This window comes from Halyomorpha halys, unplaced genomic scaffold (genome assembly GCF_000696795.3).
Source record: "Halyomorpha halys isolate HHAL.00 unplaced genomic scaffold, Hhal_1.1 Scaffold250.1, whole genome shotgun sequence".
NCBI classification, from domain to species: Eukaryota; Metazoa; Arthropoda; class Insecta; order Hemiptera; family Pentatomidae; genus Halyomorpha; species Halyomorpha halys.
Genome location: NW_027108814.1, coordinates 578,078 through 597,776, shown reverse-complemented (window position 1 = coordinate 597,776; position 19,699 = coordinate 578,078). Strand labels below are relative to the sequence as shown.

Sequence of the window (19,699 nt, the reverse complement as noted above, 5' to 3'; positions counted from 1 at the left end):
AGGACTGATACAAATGGGATACTAAGGTTATGAAGTAGTATGTTGTTGGTGACATAATATGGAGCATTGAACATTTTTCGAAGGACTTGAATGCATTTGATGGAATATTTAGATGTCTACACCAGTTTTAGTTCATAAGTCCAGACAGATCTTAGTATTGCCTTGTAAAGTAGTATTTCTTTATCAGCTGAAAATCGAGGTTTTTATTTAACAGGTTATAGAATTGTCCAAATCGTCGGTAAAGTTCTTATCGTTTAGGTCTAGTGTAAGGGTTCAACGATAATCTTCCTGAAAATTTATGAAAATGGTTTTAGTACTCCGTCAACTAAACGCCTCGTATTTTTTTTCTTTTTGGACAAACATACAAATATAAATTATATATTTAAAAATAAATTTAACTCATCGGTATTACCACCAAGGCCTTGATGGGTGCATAATGTATAAGTTTCCCATTTCATTATTTATAATGTTTTCTTCCAGGTCGCGAGTTTTCTTAATAGAATATGTTATTCGTTGCGGTTCAAAACACGACTAATTATCTTCATCTTTATTTATTAATTAACCAATTAATTATTATCGTTTCCATTAGTATCAGAAATTGGAACATTAATAAGATAGTGAGGAAACTTAGTTTATATTTATTAGTTGTCCGTTTATTTTTCGTCTCAGTTCTATGAGAACTATGAGTGTCCATACACCAATTAAAGACTCGGAAATCATCGACGGCTTAAATATCTGGTACCTCAAGCTCTTCGGACTATGGAAAGTGATCAACGACTACAGAACTACCGGGAAGAAGAACTCCATCATCAACCTTCAACTGACCATCACACTTGCCTATTCGATTCCATACATACTCTGCCAATTAATGAGTTGTTACTTCATCAAAATGGATTTGAAAAAGATAACTTTTATATTTTTACTCACTCTGAGTAAGATACAGATATGTATAAAAGTTTTGGTCGTTTGGTTCTTCCTCAGAATTCAGTGCAGGCTTTCAAATCTCATGAAGAAAGACTTCATCGATTTGCCGGAACATAAGAAATCCGAAGCGAAACAGATTTTCAAAAAAATCGCTTTTCAGACAAATCTACTCAGCGTTGCTGCGTTTATTATAAATACAAGCTATTACATCGTCTCTATAGGATTTCCCGACACACCTGTGGACTACATTCTCCATCATACAGGTAACACCTTCAGAGCAACGACGGGTAGGATGAAGATAGTCGGAGGTTGGTATCCCATCCCCTTCGACAAGACGCCGTATTTTGAAATTATTTTCTTCTACGAAGCTTCGATGATGATGTGGGTAGGGACTTTTCTTGCAGTTTACGTTTCACTTTTTTATCAAACTCTCATGTGTCTCTACGCCCAATTCGCCGTGCTCGGTATTAAACTGACCACTCTGGACAGTGGAGACGGCAAAGAAAAAATATGGAAAAGTGATTCGGAAAGATACAATGAACTGCTCGCGATCATAAAATATCATCAGAAATTATTGAGGTATTGAAATATTATATTGTTTATGATTATTATTATATGTTATTATATTGTTTATGCTACAAGGTGATTCTTTATCACCTATCTCATTTATTCTATCACTGGAATACGTCATTAAAAGTGTGATGAATACTGAAAAGGGTTTAACTTTGGGTGTTAAAATACCCGTGCTTGGGTATGCAGATGATTTGGTATTATTGGGTGATGACAAAGAAACTATAGAACTAAATACAACCACGTTAATAAACTCCAGCAAGGAACTAGGTCTCGAAATAAATACGGATAAAACAAAATACATGGTTAGCAGTAGAAACACGAGCAATTTCGGTGATATAGACATAAGAGGAAATACGTTTGAACAGGTAGATAAGTTTAAGTATTTAGGTTCTACTGTAACTAGAAAAAACGAAATTGATGAGGAAATAAAAGCTAGGTTGAAGGCGGGAAATGCTTGTTATTTTTCAATTTCGAAACAGCTTAGCTCGCGCCTCTTATCGAAAAACTTAAAAATTAGAATTTACAAAACCATTATCCTTCCCACTGTTCTTTATGGATGTGAGGTGTGGCCTTTTACACTAAGCGATGAATAGCGTCTTAAGGTTTTCGAAAATAAAGTATTACGCTAAATATTCGGACCGAAAAAGGATGAATTTAGAAGATTACACAACGCTGAATTAATGGACCTACACTCGGTAAATATAATTCAAGTTATAGCATTGCGGCGTATAAGATAGGCGTGTAAGGTTGTAGGGCTTAGTAACGAGCGGATCCCTAAAATGGTATTAAACACTGAACCAACGGGTAAACGTCCGAGGGATAGACCGAAACGTAGATGGGAGGATTGTATTAAGGCAGATTTAGTGGAATTGGGTTTGGAGGGGGATCACTGGAAGGATGTATGCAGAGAGCGTTTGGTGGTATCGGCATCGAACCTTCGGGTTCGTTAAGCCTTTATTATTATTATTATTGTTTGTGATTTAGATAAAAACAAGTTAGTAGTCAAAATTGATGATTCTTACAATCCTAGTTGAGGAATAGAAAATGGCAGCTGTTTCAAAACGTTACAAAAAAATAATGTTTCAAACTGAAATCAATATCTTTTAGTCTCAAAACAATCTATATTTCTTTATAAGTCCGACGCTTCGGCCCATTTGGCCATCCTCATGGTCAATCTTAAATACAATTTTAGAACCACATCAGTCTTAAAAGACTTTATGCAGGCTATTCTGCCAAGGTCATTAATTTCAGTCCAAAATTATCCTCTATTTTTCAATGCTTCATATTCAATTAAAAATTAAAGCTTTTAATCACAGTTAATATACACTATTATAATTTATCACAACAACATATAATTAAAATTTAATAAAATTTATTTTATTTAAACAATGCTTAATTTTGTTATTTTTTTTATAACCTATATTTGCCCATAACCTTCGCTGAAGAGTCCTGAATATTTCGAAAAATGTCCGAACAAACAAATAATTATTTTTATATATTAGATATAATGCTTATTTAAATTATAAGTAAAGAAAATATTATATTTAAAAAAAAAATAGTTTTAAGTAGTTTTCAAGAACAATTTATTCGATATTTACAGATACGCTGACGAACTGAGATTGGTTTACAACCCTCTAGTTACAATGATCTTAGGGACTGGCGTTTTCGTTCTAATTTTGGCAGCTTTCCAATTTTTATTTGTGAGTGTCAAGTTTTTTATTATCGATATATGTTTTTATTGTAAATTATAGTCACGATTCATACAACGATTAATTTTTCTTTATCAGGGAACCACAACGAGCACTATTTTCATCGTTAAGAGCCTGATATTTCTCCCTTACCAGGCTATCGAAGTGTGCATGTTCTGTTTCGCTTCATCTTACCTCGAAACAGCGGTAAGTGGAATATTTTAAATAAATAATTATATCCCCATGTTTTTTTTTCTTTTGTTTCTTCATTGCTTCATTAAAATTTACAACTGTAATAAATTTGATTTCAGTTTATAATGGTGTGTTATAGTGATACAGGTGTGTGGAGAAACTACACATTAGTAGCATTCTAATGACGTTTTTACATTAGCAGGTTTTGTGGCCATTTTCTTTTCAGGCCTCGAATGATTGTCAGGAATGGAAGAGGAAGCAACTTTAGAAACTAGGGGGTTTGAGTGGTTACGGAGTTTATAATGGAAGGCATGGTATCTGGTTTGGGCTAGATCGGTTACATATGGAACATTAAGGTCTTTATGTATGATTTTATTTGTGACTAAGTAAGGAGCATTGAGGATTTTGGACTATAAGGATTGAATTCGGGAGGAATTCGAAGGTTTAGTGGAGCCCCAAAGCTCAACTCCGTATGTCCAGATGGGCCTTATTACAGTCATGTAGATCAGTCTTTTTTTATGCATTGGGTCTAATAAGTGCTAACAGTCGAAATCGACGTGCATTTTGCTGTCTTTTCAGTTTTGTGTGAGGATTCCAGGTTAGTCGTATGTCCAGTTGCAGCCCAAACTAGTGGATCTGTTCGACAGGGATGAAAGCAACATTATTAAAGGATACTGTAGGGTAGTCGGTTCCCATGTTTTAAAAATAAAGTAGGGAAGAAAAACTTTTTTGAAAAATTTGTGCTGGCCAACTGTATTATGTCACTAAATACACAGAATACTTATTCCTAATCAGACAACTTTAACTCGTATACAGGTTAGTGAAGTAAAACACTGTCCATTCAGTGGTTCTGGAATATTTCACCTTTTAGGAAAAAAAATTTACCAAATTTTTTTTTAATAACCTTATTGAAATTTACAACTGTATATTACATAATACATTAAGTAAATATGATCTTAGTTAAAATGGAGTGTTACAGGCGTGTAGAGCAACTACCCATTGGTAGCACTCTAATGACATTTTACATTAGCTGGACTCGTGGCCATCTTGTTTTCAGGCGCCTCGGAGGATTGTCAAGAATGGAAGAGGATGCAAGATTAGAAACTAGGGGGGTTGAATGATTAGGGAGTTTATAATGGATGGAGTGATATCTGGTTCGGGCTAGATCGGTTACATAGGGAACATTAAGGTCTTTATGTATGATTTTATTTGTGACAAAGTAAGGAGCATTGAGGACTTTACGAAGGATTAACCAAATTTTTTTAAAAAATACCATTTTTCTTAATTTGGTTAATTTATAAATATACATAAATTCGGTTAAAAAAAAATCATTTATTATCATTATTAATTTTATTTTTATTTATTCTTTCCCGACCTTTATTTAATCTTAATTACTTCTTTATTTTTCGTCTTCTAGTGTGTTAAATTTTGTTTTCTTTTCTGTTTTTGCGTTTTATTGCATCTCCTGTACATTTTTAACCTTGTAGTTTACGTAGTTTTTTTTATTCTTATCGTTATTTATTTTATATTAATACTACTTTATTTCTTCCTTCCTTTTATTTGTATATGATTTTGTTTTCAATCATTTTTACATAATATTAGCCATACTTTAATTTATCTTTTTGTATCTTATTGTCTTACTATTTCAAAATGTTCTTAGTTCTTTTTAGCCCCGATGAAGCTCTACAAAGTTGGGAGAAACGTCGGAAAATAAATAGTTTTGTTCTTTTTGGCTGCAACTCCGGCCATATTTTTCATAAAAAACCGTTTACTCCCTTCGCGATACCGAAACCTGAATTATTGTAGTGTATTGCGGGTCGAGGCACTGTGTGAGGTCGTAAGGCAGTATTATGTTTTCACTGTTAGTTTCAATAAATGAATTAATATCAATTTTATGAACTACTATTTTATTAAGAGAGAAAGATGGTCAGGGGATAAGAACACTAATAAGTAGTAATAATGTTACTGTGCTAGCGTTTCGGCCTAAATTTCAGACCCTCAATAGGGTTAAGTACAGACTAGATAACTACCATGTAAAACCAAAATAAAACAAAACATTAAAGAAAGAAAAATGTGAAAGAATACAAAAAAATAAGAAAAGAAAATAAGACACATCACTGCTTGAATAGTGGTACAACTGACAAAATAAAAAGTTTTGGTTTTATTTAGAAATGGACTGTCCCAAAGATATTATCATAGGCCAAAACAAGTAAGATTGTCAAAAATTAACCAGGTTAGGGTACAATCTATAGAATATGTCAAATGCAAAATAAAATATTTTTGTTTGACTATAGAGGAACCATAGTAGAGAAAGAAATCCCACATGTTCATTTCAAAATAAAATCAAAACTATTTTTTCATCAAATGTACCACTATTCAAGAAAATCAGCGATATAAGTAAATAAAAAAAATTTAAATCGCGATAAAAATAAAAAATATAACGAAAAGCTTTAAAATATGTGAGTAAAATGACGTTTTGATTAGCCACAAAACAGGCACAGTAATAATTACAACTTGTAACTCTCTTGCTCGTAAAAATATAGAGAAATTGCAGTTGTTATATTGTGAAAATATAAAAAAATTATTTTGAGTTGTGACAGTCTTCTTCCAAACTGATGAATATGTAGGTATTTTGTTTCTCAATTACTTCATATTGAGGAGGGCAATAAAATATAAATAAAATTCTTATTATGAAGTAATGGAATTACCAAAGACACATTTACTGAATGCGATTTTAAGTTGAATTATTTTCATCTTTGTACTTCTTGCACAAGTGGAAACGTGTTATAAGCTTAGAACATTTTAGGAAATAATTTTATTCTCATTCTTTATTATTATATTTTAGGTAACTTCAAAGGGTAATTAATTATATTCATCTTGTTAGAAGAATGTATAGGAACAAGAAATTCAAATCAATTTAAGTATAGTACTTACATTGTATGTAAATAGTACGGTTAATGCCATGTTTAATAATTAAGTTGTAAATAGTATTTAGCTAGTATTAGTATTTAATTCAACTACATTTATTTTTATTTGTATCACGTTCTTTACAATTTTTGTTTATTTGAAAAGAAACATGTGTTTATTATATTTGTATTATAATAAATATGTAAGAGAAACGGTTGCTAAGGGTTGTTAAACAGTTGCTAAGGTGTTACCTAGCAACAGCCCTGCGATCTACATTTTAAAATCTGTTATTTTTAACTCAATATATATTTCTAAATATCAATTATTTAATATTTTATTAACCTTTATTATTATTAAATAGTAAATATTGGCCAAGCCCTACAATACTACGAGTAATCGACTAATAAATAAACTTCAGTTTTACTGAAAAATTTACTATCTTAGTTATGAAGGCAGTTGGCTCTTTCAAAAGTTATGACTTTTTACCATACAGTTTGGTGATTTTTGATATATTAAGACTGTTAGTATATTATTGTTATTTCCTTATAACCCTAGAAACAATTTTTTAAAAATTAATGTACTGCAAAAACTAGTAATTTCTATGATGGGCTTTTTATAAAAATAGGTCACTAAAAAGGTAAGGAACAAAATGCAATCGAAAAACAAAACAAGAAATCAATTTTTTTGTTTTTTTTAATAATAGAAAATGTAGCACTTGTACAGAATTACCCTTATATCGTTTTACATTCGACTAGTAAATGCATTCTAGAGCCCGCAAAGACAACAAAGTCAATTTCACAAAAAAATTCAGTTGTATCATTATTCTTCTTGAGCTAATGTTATTAGATATTTTTAAGTTGCTAGCAGTATTTTTTTTAATTTAAATTAAACATGTTCCATTTAAAAGGCTTTATTTATCTTCTTTTTTTTTTTAATGGAAGTTGTGATTTGTTTATATTATAATTCATTTACTAATTGTTGAAATTTGTTATTTAAATAGAATATTTTAATCAATATACATTTCAGAGCTCGGACGTGCTATTTGCCATATACAACAGCGATTGGTACAAGGCAGATATAAAGTTCAGAAAGAGCGCACAGATGATGATGATTAGGGCTAAGAAAGGGGAGACACTCAAATCCGTCAGTATATACCCAATCAATGTGGAAACCATGATGTCAGTAAGTTCTATTCCTTAGCACACGATTGCTCAGATATCGATAATTATGATAAAATTCACATAACTTAATTTGCTTAACCATACTAACTAAAAAACTACTAATGTATACTTTTATTTTTTGCAGATTTTCCAGTTCACATACACAGTCTCGGCACTGATGTTGAAAACAACAGAATGAACTGCACTTTTCTCTTTTATTTATATCTTTTATGCACAATAATTAATATTGTTTTATTTCCAGATGATATTTTTATGCATTCGTATAATTTGCTAACTTTTTTTGTCTTGTTTTATAAAGTAGTTATGTAATAAAAGCATTTAAGCACATTTAAAATGTTTTTATTATTATTTTTATGGGTAAATGCATATATTTGAATAAATATATTCATTTTTTGTAGTTTCAAAAATGAGTAAGGGAAAATGTCACCCAAGTAAATATTAAGAAATTTCTCTTCTCAAAGGAGTTTGAGGGTTACTTTCAGCTCAAAGTAGAGTGGTGAGTAAATATTGTGTGATGAGCTCACAACACTAGATTTTTTAAAAAATTTAAAAGTAACAAAATTAAAGTATGGTAAAAAGGCTTTTAATGACTGCAGTACAGCCAGCATAAATTTTTTATAAAAATATTTATTGATTACAAACATTCTTCTGTTAAATGCACACAATTGCATTTGTTACAAAACTAAATCATTTCTTAGATAATATTTCTTAAAATGTATAACAAAAATATAGATACCCAGTCTTGAACAAAAAACACTTTTTGTTTAACAATGTAAAAATTGAGCAATTTTAAAATCATAAATTAATTATTATAGCTAAGAGGTGTACAGCTCCCTATTGATATAACAGTTTTACAGAATTTGTATAAAATACATTTAATATCCCTTTTTGAAAACATATTTTTATATAAACATAATGAAAAAAATATAAACATGATAAAAATTTGTACTATAAAATATGTATTACATTTATAACATTAGTGCTCTTATGGAAACGATCATCTTTGATTAAAGTAATATAATTAAGGAATGTAACAGACATTACTAATAAAAAATAATAGAAGTACATTTAACACTAAAATTATGAAAATAAAATATTTGTTAACTCCATCTAGCAACTTATTCTTGATAAAATTATAAACAATAAGAAAAAAATAACTACTAATTTCATATTTCTATTCTCTTCCATGTCCTTTAAAGTTTAAGTTTGGTTTGACTTGTGAAGAATAGCCTCTCTCCAGGTAGATTTTTAAAAAAAGCAATGTATATGATAAGATATTATTCTTATTTACATTAACAATAAATGTAATTTGTAAACTGAAAAGAGCAAATGAATGAACGAGTGAAGGATAGATTAAATTATTAAATAATAATATTATTAGATGATAATATTTGACATGAAAAATATCAATCATCAGACTTCAATTTTTAATGATGAGAAGATTGTTGACCATGGATAATATGTACGAGGAGAAGATTATTGACCATGGATAATATATACTAGGAGAAGATTGTTGACCATGGATAATATATACGAGGAGAAGATTGTTGACCATGGATAATATATACGAGGAGAAGATTGTTGACCATGGATAATATATACGAAGAGAAAATTATTGGGGATGTGATCAGTGAAGAACACAAATAAGTAAAAACTAATTTAGTTTCGCCCTGAATTTCTAGCCTTCATCAGGGCTAAGATATTTCATTAATTACATATATTTTTTTCTATAACTTTAATTTAAATTATTATTATTATTAAACAAAAATAATTATATTTCTTTGTTTCTTAAGTATTACATAACTTTATATTCTTATTTCCTTTATCCTGTTACTTAACTTAGATATTTAATTACCTATATATATGTTTTATTTCTCACTTCTTTCGTTACTCTATTTTTAATAATTTTCATTTTGAACACATATTTACCGACTAGATTTCATATTTTATCATTTGTTCTTTCCTCTTATGTAATTTTAATATTACTCTTCTTATAATAGTCAAAATATTCCTGTCTGTCAACACTATTTATGTATCCATAAAATTAGCTATTTCCTTATTTTCTATACTCATTGGTTGCTATTTTGTATTTTGTTTCTGGTCCTGATAAAGGCTAGAATTTCTGACCGAGGCGTTGGCACTAATATATATGTTTAAAAAAACATAAAATAATAATTTATGTTCAAATTATGAAAATAAAAATTTATGTTCTTCACTGAATGCACTCCCAACTATCTTCTCCTCATAGGTATCAATATTTGGTGAGATATAAAAGAGCTCATTTCAATGAGTTGTAAGTGGAAGAAAAAAGTTAGCTCACTAAATAGAGTGAGTATTACGGATCCAATCAAAGAAAAGGCAGGTTTGCCTAGCTCTATTTACCGTAATTGTACTCTTATTGTACTTGAAGGGAACCTAATATCACTCGAAGAATTGATTAATTTCAGTACAAAAATATGGAAAACTTTAGATTGTTTTTCATATGAAATATAATACCACAAAATATTCCGATTCAATATTAGAGTACAAATTAGTTACAATAAAATTATTAAATATGCCAAGAGATCACATGGATACGTCTATAGTTATGTATTCTTGAGTAAAAATCATAATACATAATTTTAAAGCAGTATTTCTTTGCATGAATTAAGAGTATCTCCTTATTGACACCTCAATAAAAAACCACTGCTTTCAAAAATATTTTTTAGGATTTAAAAAAAAAATTAATAGTTTCAAATAATCACTAAGGACATATTCTACATAAATAAGTAAATGAATTAGACATTTTTCAAAATGGGCTTTAGGTTATCTAACATATTTTTAGTAACATATTTTAAAATTAACTATATTTTTAGGCCACCATATGTATAGTATAGTATGTATCCTATGATTTAAAATAAACTTAGGCCGTACATAATTTTCTAAACGTTTTGAATATCAACAATAAAAACAGATAAATACTAGTTTTGATGAAATCCTATTCTATACTTAATCAAATTTAACAAGTTTACCTAAACACTAAATATAAAATCATAAAATATATATAGTAGATTATTGAAAAAAAAAGTTAATTCGAAAAATCTTAAAAAGTTTTTAAACATTAATTTAATTTTTTATTTAATTTTAAAATTCATCCTCTGGAGCATTTCTTAAATGGTGATGTGTCATTGAAAATATTTTACAAATATATTAAATTAAATAAAAAATATTTGTCAAACTGTAACTTGCAATAAAAATAAATTTACAAAGACAGCCAACATTTCAATTTAACATATAATGTAAGGTTAGCCATGATGTATTTGACACTTTAAAGTTGCAAAAATACAACTTTTTTGAGGATTTTTGTTTTAAAGGATTAAAAATTCATGTTTTTGCAATTTCATAGTCCCAAATCTGAGTTTTTTTTCAATCAATGAAAAATTGAATTTAAAAATAATTTTTTCAAATACTTACTAAGGATAATCCAATAATACTTACTAAGGACATATCCTAAATAAATAAGTAAATGCGTTGGAGAAATTTAACTAAAATTTAAAACATTTTTTTAGGAGTATTTCATAATTAGGTTTAGATCTAATATATTTAAAATGATTTAACATATTTTAAAATTAACTATATTTTTAGGCCACCATATGTATAGTGTAGTATGTACTTAATTGTTTTTCAATCAATGAAAACTTGAATTTAAAAATCTTTTTTTGTAATAACCCATCCATTTTTTAGAGAATTGAGATTAAAATAAAAAATTAGACTAAATCTTAGGTTTTTCAGCTGCCATTTATGAGACCCGTCCAAAAAATCTTATATTTTTTACACTTTTATGAAGAAAAACTATGCCTTTCAGTCACAAATGAATTCCAATTTTTTTAGTTTTTTATTTAAAATATCTTTGGCAAAGAGCTTAGACCTATGTTTATACATAGTTAAATATGTTTGTTTTGATCCAAGGCATAATTGTTAGTAAATAGTTCCAAATAGTAGTCTGTATGGTATTCATATTTACGCAAGTTTTAGTAATAGCTGCAAGACAACAAATTTTAGAATATAAGGGGTTTCTTGTTGTTATGTAGATTAATTTGGGAATCCTTGAAAAGTTTTGTTAGGGAACACTGCTCTGAAAGAACCAAAATATAGACAGACCAAAAAAAAAATCATAATAAACTATTCTTGGATATATGGAAAATTTACCAGAGGAAGCAGAAAAAACAGTACATTTTCAAAGTAATTTTTGTGATAAGTCTCTGTGATATAATTTATGTTTATAATTTATTGTCTATAGCTAATCGACAATCTTTTAAGCAGATTATCAGCAAACTCTCTTATTCCTAAGTATCCTTTTTTTTTCAAGAAAATAACTTAAAAATAAATAAATTAACTTACAATTCTCTAAGGAATGTTAAGTTCACAACAAATGCAAATTTCCTAAAATATTCATGAGTTGCGATATATTTTAAAATATTACTCTCAAGACGACGGATACAGCACATTACACATTTCATTATTTTTAGAATTAAGTGCGTAGGATTTTCCAGGAACATTAGTTTTTATAATTCTTGACTTATTAACCTTCTGCTTCGTTCCCAATATACTTTCGTGCTTGTTTGAGGTGTGCCTGAAATAAAAGTTTTCCAATAATTAAAAATCGATTTATATGGAGAACCATTTAGAAATTTGGCATAATCACAATAATTTCCCTTACTACGTACCCCATATATAGGTAAATGAAAGCAAAAACTGAAGAATCCAGGGGAAGAATGATTTTAGCCCACATTTTGGAAAATTGAAATCGCAGAGTGAATGAAAAGTGCTTTCGAATGATGATATTGTTTCTAAGAATCTTATAGCTAAGGTTATAGCCAAAGGTTGAATGTGAAGATTACTTAAATGTTTTAATATAACCTTTTGACATGTGGAAGAAAAGAATGCATTAATCACATTATTTTAATTGAAGGTTATATATTACAAATAGTAAATTTTAAGAAACAAGGTTCAATTTTTTTTTTTTGTTGGAGCTTGTTATGTTTTGAAGTGTACACGGCCCCTTCTACATTTAGGTATTTCAGTTATTAATTTGATTTTGAGGTTAAAGTACCTCACACTAGCTAGATAAGTACCTCACACTAGCTAGATAAGCACCTACACCCTTCATCCACACAAAAGATTCAAAAAATGTTACATACCCCCTTCATCCTCTGATTACTCTTTCAATTATAACGTATGTTAAACTGATAATAAAGTCACTTATTTTTAATTTGTTTTAGAACTATAAGAAGGTCTTTGAAAATGAACAAAAGACCATTGTAACATGTTAAATAAGGAAGATTCTTCCTCTTTTTTTGCAACTTGATAAAAAATAATTTGAAGCTCTTATTTTACTCACTCAATCACAGTTTGAGGTTGCTGCAGCTGCAAACAAAGTGCCATTTTATCATAAAATTCTATATAAGATGTCAGGCTCAGCTGTGGTTCGGCGGTAACGTCATGTTTAATCTCACACTCAATAAATGGTGATGCAACCGTTGCTACGACTCGCTTAATTATCCCAGCCCTAAAATAGAAATAAGAGAATAATTTTAAAAACTTTTGTCATAAAATCATAATAATAATATTAGCAGGATGAGTCTGTTTGCTAACAGAACTTTCATTTTATAATAAATGGAATTTGGTCTGGGTGCGGTCAAATAAAACTCAAATAGTAAATTGGTGTACTATTTTATAAAATATTTTATTTATTATAATTTACTATTTGAGTTTTATTTGATCGCACCCGGACCAAATTCCATTTATTGATACACACGGTCAATCACCAATCTTCCTACTTTCATTTTACTTTTAGCGACTCATAAATTATTTTGGATTGTAATGTATTTATAGGATTGCATGGCCAACAGAGTACAGTTATGTACTTGAAATGCAATTGTTAAAAATGTTATGTATAAGGTAGAGATGAGAAAAACACTTTATTCAAAAAGGTTACTAAACACACAGCATACTAAATCTAGTTGGACAATTGCTTACTATTCTTATATTACATAGGCATAGTCAGTAAATATTAAAATACATAGTAGTAATGGAAGATTATTGATTGACCGTGTGTATAGATGAATGGAATATGGTCCGGGTGCGGTAAAAAAAAACTCAAATAGTAGATAATTATACTATTTTTTTGAACCAACGTTTCGCCCCACGTTGCAGGGCTTCGTCAGGGCTAAAAAAGATACAAACACTATAGTTACAAAAAGGAAAAAAAAGAAAAAACATAAGTATTAAATTACAGGGGTATAAAATGTAAAAACGTAAGATATAATAAGAAAAATAGTACATTGTACTATTAATTTTTTTTCCCTTTTATTTACCTATGACCTATCTAACTACACCCAATTCTCTCTTAATATGATGAACAGTATAATTTTTAAACATAGAAAAATATATATATACATAGAAATCCTACATGGTCACACACAATTATATTCCATTAAAATCTAAAAAAATACTCAACATTATGTACATAAAAAAATAAATACCTTTAAATAAAAGTAATAAATACATAAGTGATCATAATAAAAAGTTATAAATATTTTTAAAAAAGGTAATAAAAATAACAAATATAAATTGTAATTTATATATAACTTATATATTGTAAATATATATTAACAAATATATATTTATATATAACTTGCATATAAGTATATTTATATATATTACATTATATTATATATTATATATATAAAATTGAATACCTATTTTGTACTAATGAATCAGCAGTTCTACCCCACAGACTTATTTCTATCTTTCCTGATAGATCAACTGATGCAACCGATGAAAATTTAATGTCTACGATTTGACCAATAGCCAAGGGAATCTTCACTAGGTCATCTTCTAAAAGCAGAACGGCCTGAAAAATAATGAATTGTAAATGATTAGTTTTGAGCTGCAACACGTTAATGAAAAAAAACAATTGTACAGACAGGTTTACTAACAAACAGTATAGTTTTTTCAGCTTATATTTGTATGTTTTTATAAATGGATTACATATTTTTTTTATAAAATAGGTTTAAGAAACAATGATTATTGAACGGATGTTGATTTGAAAAAGGAAGAGATGGGTGTAGTCAAAAGAATTCTACTCTTTCAAAGAAAGAATTTTGTTTCACATAATATTATTATATATTATGTTATTAAAAATCCTCTAAAATTTAGTTACAAATAATTAATTGTTATTAATATTTTGACATTGTTTATTATACTTATTTGACTACTATTCGAGTTTTTTTACTATTCCACAATCAAATGTATTATTAAAATCGTTAATAAACACTGATCCAATGAAATATCTAAGGGGTAGACCAAAACCGCAGATGGGAGGATTGTGTCAAGACTGTCAAGACTCTTGGATTAGAGTTTGAATGAGAGTTAATGAGTAAATGTCTCTAGACAGCGATTTATGGTATTATCATCGAACCTTCAGATTCGCTACCTTTTATTATTATTATTTATTACTAATTGTAGCTACATTTTTCAAATCCCACCTGTCTTCCTTCCTTCATTAAGTGTATATGATCAACTAATAATCTTCTAATACAAAAATATTAATTCAAGCTTAAAACTACATACTTGATAAGCTGGCGTGAGAGTAGATCCAGTTCCAGAAAATACATGCCCCATCAGTTCACCATTGCCTTCAAAAAATATGAACGGTCTGAACTCGACTCCATTCACTGTAAGCTCAAGACCAGCATTGACTACGTCACTGTCACCAGAACCTTCATCTGATGAAATGAAAGATGCAAGGCCATTTGAAAATAAGCCCAACTGAAAAATAAAATATAAATACATTTATAGGAATTTAATTCTAGAAAATATTGAAATTGAAGTGCTTCATTCTCTAAAATATTTGTTTACATAATAGATTACAAGTACTATCTAAGAAGAGTGGTAAATGCAATATAGGTCAAAATGTTCTACAGCGTGTAAAGCACACATTATATAAATAGATAATGATATTGCGGATGATGATGAGTTCTAAAAATCATCATGGGGTAAAGAATGACTGGTGCTACGTCTCAAAAAAATAATAATACTGGAAGATTGTTGATTGACCATTTGTATCAATGAATGGAATATGGTCCGGGTCCAGTCAAATAATAATAATAATAATTTCTTTATTATTCATTAATAAATCTTATAATTATCTTATTATTATTCATAATTAATCTTCAATAATGTTAATAATTTGATTTATTTTGGGACGACTCCCTTAAGAATTATAATAATAATACAAACAATAAAAATCAGGCTTCAGGGCCTTAGAGAAGAAAGAAAAATCTAAAAAAAAAAAATCAACAAATAAAAAAATTATAAAAATGAAATAACATTAAATCAAAATATAACTTTTCCCAGTAATAAATTGAAAAAAAATAATAATAAAAAAGTGAAATCTGTTAACTTCTATTTTTAGAAATTTTATAAACAAATGAATAAGTAAATCCATTCACATTGCAGTAAATGATAAAAAATAGTTCTAACGAATGCATTAAAAAAAAATTAATAAATAAATAACATATTCAAATAATTTATAAATTTTGGTTAAAAACATCAATTTCACTTGTTTTGGGTCTGGATGGATAGGAATTGAAGGAGTAGGTGGGATTTGAAGAAGGAAAGGGTACTGGAACAACAAATAAATGTAGGGATGAAATTCCATAGGGAGGAGGATCTGATAATCAAAGATATATCAAAAGCTACTGTTAAGAGGGCCGTTATATGTAAGTCAGAAGACCGAGAATGAGTATTTAGAGAATTGATAGAGGATTTGAATTGAAGAAGACTGGAGATATATGGTGGATGGTGTTATCGGATAACTTCATAGAGGTAGGATCGGATAACTTCGTAGAGGTAGGATGCCAGTAAATATATACAACAGTAGGAAGGATAAAGCCATTTCTATTCTTCATAATACTGGAAGATAGAGGAGTCCTACGGATTCTGAGGATATATCATACAAAGCAATTAATTGAACCTTTTAAATTAGCCTCAATTTCCCCAGAGACACTCCTATATACTGTACAGAAATAGTCAAAGTGGGAGAACATAAAGGATATGATAAGGAGGTTTCAAAAAGGTAATAGGTGGTGAAGTTAGTTAAGGTGCTTTAAAATGAAAAGCCCAGGAAGGGGTTTAGTCAAAGGTGATTTTGAGATTTTCGACGTTTGGATAGAATTTTATGGGATTATTATATCAAGGAATATTTTGGGATGTATGATAAAGGTGCAAGGAGGTGATAAGAACCTAGCCTTCTCTGCATTCAGCTTAAATTTGTTTTCTATATATTATGTGTAGCCCAGTGACTAATTCGATTCAGGTTATCTTCAAGTTAGGTCTAGTAGTTTCGGAAAGTAGTCTTGGACAATGGGCAGATGGATTTTTATTATTCAATTCTTAGACTCTACATATCTTGAAACGTAAAACCTCAAGGTATGAGGAGGTTTTTTACTCATTGATTGCAAAGGTTCATTATTAATTATCATGGACCAAAAAGCAATATCATAAAGATCACATTCAACATATTCACTTGTTAAATTTTATACAATACAGTGTATAAGAATAAAAATTAAATTAAAATTTGAAAAAAAAAATCCTTACAGTAAAAACAGTGTGAACATTATCATTTTCCTCTAAGTTAACATGAACATATCCTTGTTTCAAAATTCCAGACATCACCTCCTGGGTGGTGGAAAGGAAACCTTTTTCCATAAATCTCCGCTCGAACGCTGTTGACAAACCTCCTTGAGCAAGATAATTGTAATGATTCAAACCTTCTGAAGGAAAAATAGATTTCAACTGCTTCTCGAATGACTTGTTTCTGTATTAAATAAAACATAAACTATAAATATTTCAGATAAATTAATTAATTTTAGTAATTAGCAATATACTTTTTAGAGTCTAGGTTTAGAGAAATCAGGTAAACAAAAACATATGAATGGCATGTTAATCAGCATTGTCTCTTTGAAGGGGTTCCCATGGCTTTAAGTTTTTTTGTTGCTTCAAGCTAAGAAGAAAATGCCACTCAATCTGTAGTTCACGTTCTTTTGTTAATCCAATTTCTTTGGTCTTACGGAACGGGCCATAATTATACTATAAGCAAGTTTTTAAAGTAAAATTCATGAAATAATGATATCATGTCAAACCCGTACAAATTATATTAGATTTTTCACAATTCCATCTAACAAGTTTTTTTATTATCTAATAGTAAAAGTTCCTAATCGGGTGCTATAGGTAACAATTATTTTGAATTAAAAAAAAAACTAACAATTATTCAAGAGAAACTGTGTTGAGGTAGCTCTGGTATACTACTGATAAAAGTATCACATCACTTGGAATCAAGATCAAATGATAGTGGTCACGGCTTTACTTGACGTGTTTTGTATTTAGATTAAGAAATAACTCAAAAATTTAAAATCATCGCTGCATACTGTAAGTGAGGGGAATGTTCAGAATTTAATCCTCTTTGTAATGAGCTATAATTCAAAATTGTATCTTGACGCTACACTGAGATAGAGGCGAAAAGTGGAAAAGATAGCCAAAGAAATGATATGATAACAAGTTTTTGAACATTTGAATTAAAATATCTTGAAAAATAAAAATTTGAATAACGTAAATGACAGATATGTTCAGTATTTCATCCTCTTTGTAATTATCAACTATTCAAAATATTATCTTGATGCTACACTGAGTTAGAGATGCAAAAAGTGGAAAAGATAGCACCAAAAACTACATTTTTAGGGTAAATATAATTATTAGTACTTTTGAACTTCTATTGTTGTTAGAGTAAACACATGGTAGTCATTTTTGTTTGCCTATCCATGTTCCTGTCCTAGACAGAACATTTTTTACCCATGACTCTCCCTTAACACTTGTTTTTTTAACATAAAATGTTATTGTATTTTGTAAAATAAATATCATTATTAATAAAATTGCCATACACTATTTTATTTCCAGAAGTTTCACTTTTCTTGGAGAAGTCTCAGGACTATAACAATTTTTTTTTAAAAAAAAAAAAAAGGTCATTTGCAAAATGCCTTTAAAATTTCGTACTCATGAGAAGGAGATAACAAGTCTAGTTGCACTTTGAGAAAAACATAAAGAGACCAAAAGATATTTTTATAAAGAATTAAATTGAATAATTGTTATTTATTTAATTCTTATTTACTAATTTTACCTCTAAAACTTATATTAATATGAAAAAAGATGCCTACTTCTCTGAAATTTGTACTAATCTCTGTAACATGTATTCTCTCAGCTCTTTCAAATTTCCCTTTTGTCGCAGTACGCTTAATACTTTGGCGAGGTACAAGTCGGACGGATTGGATTCTAACAGAATATCCAAAGCTATAGTTTTTGCACTACTATCGTAAGTGCCATTTGTGAGTAGAATTCTTTCACAAGTTTTGATTACTTCTTTATTCCAAGAATTTTTACCAAGACTCCAGAGAGCTCTCATAGCACGCATTCCCACACTAAAACAGAAAACAAATTTAAAAAAAAAATAGCTTTGATTTATATATATATATAAAAAAAAATTTCAGTTAAAAAAAAACAAAACAGAATAATAAAGCATGAAAATAACCTAGGAGATCCATTTAGGGCGTATTCTAAAATTATATTCAAAGCCTTTGGAGAAGCAATATTTTTAAAAGCTTTCAAATAAATTCTGTGGCATACATCATCGTCTTTTTTACACTTTTTAAGTTTCTCAGTAAATAATTCTAACGCTTCCTCTAGTAGCTGAAACAGGAAAATTTTATAACAATAAGAATCTTCTTTAAAAAATAATATTTATTTATTACTGTTTATGTTGCATAAAATGTCAATGTCTCAAGATTAATAAAACATGAAAAGTTTTTATAATTTGGAAGATCGATGATTGACCATGTGTAATAATGAAAGGAACATGGTCCGGGTGCGGTCAAAGAAAAAACTACATTTCCTTGGGCGCTTGCCGTCCGACAGCCCTGCAATGCGGGGCGAAACATTGGCTAATAATAAATATTTTTATGACTATTTGAGTTTTTCTTTGACCGTACCCGGATCATCTTCTTTTTATTTTTATTATAATTTATATTTATGTTTTTTACCTGTTTTTTATATTCATCTGATACTTTCACCTTATAATTAGTTTTATTACTTTATAATTAATGTTTTTATTATATAAATTTAAAACACCTTTGTACCTCT

General features: G+C 28.8%; 2 protein-coding genes across 2 annotated transcripts in view; one reads left to right on the top strand and one right to left on the bottom strand.

Moving 5' to 3' along the window:
- The first annotated feature begins 682 nt into the window (after positions 1-682).
- LOC136795689 (odorant receptor 10-like) lies at positions 683-8,197 on the top strand. The gene is made up of 5 exons (XM_067047135.1): positions 683-1,503; positions 3,098-3,197; positions 3,285-3,392; positions 7,311-7,466; positions 7,590-8,197. The coding sequence occupies exons 1-5, from the start codon at positions 683-685 to the stop codon at positions 7,641-7,643; spliced, it is 1,239 nt and encodes a 412-aa protein (XP_066903236.1). The 3' UTR covers positions 7,644-8,197.
- A 1,469-nt stretch (positions 8,198-9,666) lies between these two features.
- Positions 9,667-19,699, bottom strand: part of Mtp (microsomal triacylglycerol transfer protein) — a 17,789-nt gene continuing 7,756 nt past the window's right edge. The window contains exons 9-15 of the mRNA XM_014419729.2: positions 19,092-19,249; positions 18,721-18,981; positions 17,108-17,327; positions 15,080-15,277; positions 14,206-14,360; positions 12,846-13,013; positions 9,667-12,077 (exon numbers count right to left, since the gene is read on the bottom strand). Of these exons, the coding sequence (XP_014275215.1) occupies positions 11,930-12,077; positions 12,846-13,013; positions 14,206-14,360; positions 15,080-15,277; positions 17,108-17,327; positions 18,721-18,981; positions 19,092-19,249 (1,308 nt within the window). The 3' untranslated portion in view covers positions 9,667-11,929. The remainder of the gene's footprint in view (positions 12,078-12,845; positions 13,014-14,205; positions 14,361-15,079; positions 15,278-17,107; positions 17,328-18,720; positions 18,982-19,091; positions 19,250-19,699) is intronic.

Bases quoted from the DNA above. Each gene is read 5' to 3' on its own strand.
- LOC136795689 (XM_067047135.1), top strand. From the start codon at position 683: ATGAGTGTCCATACACCAATTAAAGACTCGGAAATCATCGACGGCTTA. The intron at 1,504-3,097 runs GTATTGAAATAT...CGATATTTACAG, and splicing joins TATCATCAGAAATTATTGAG to ATACGCTGACGAACTGAGAT. The intron at 7,467-7,589 runs GTAAGTTCTATT...TATTTTTTGCAG, and splicing joins ATGTGGAAACCATGATGTCA to ATTTTCCAGTTCACATACAC.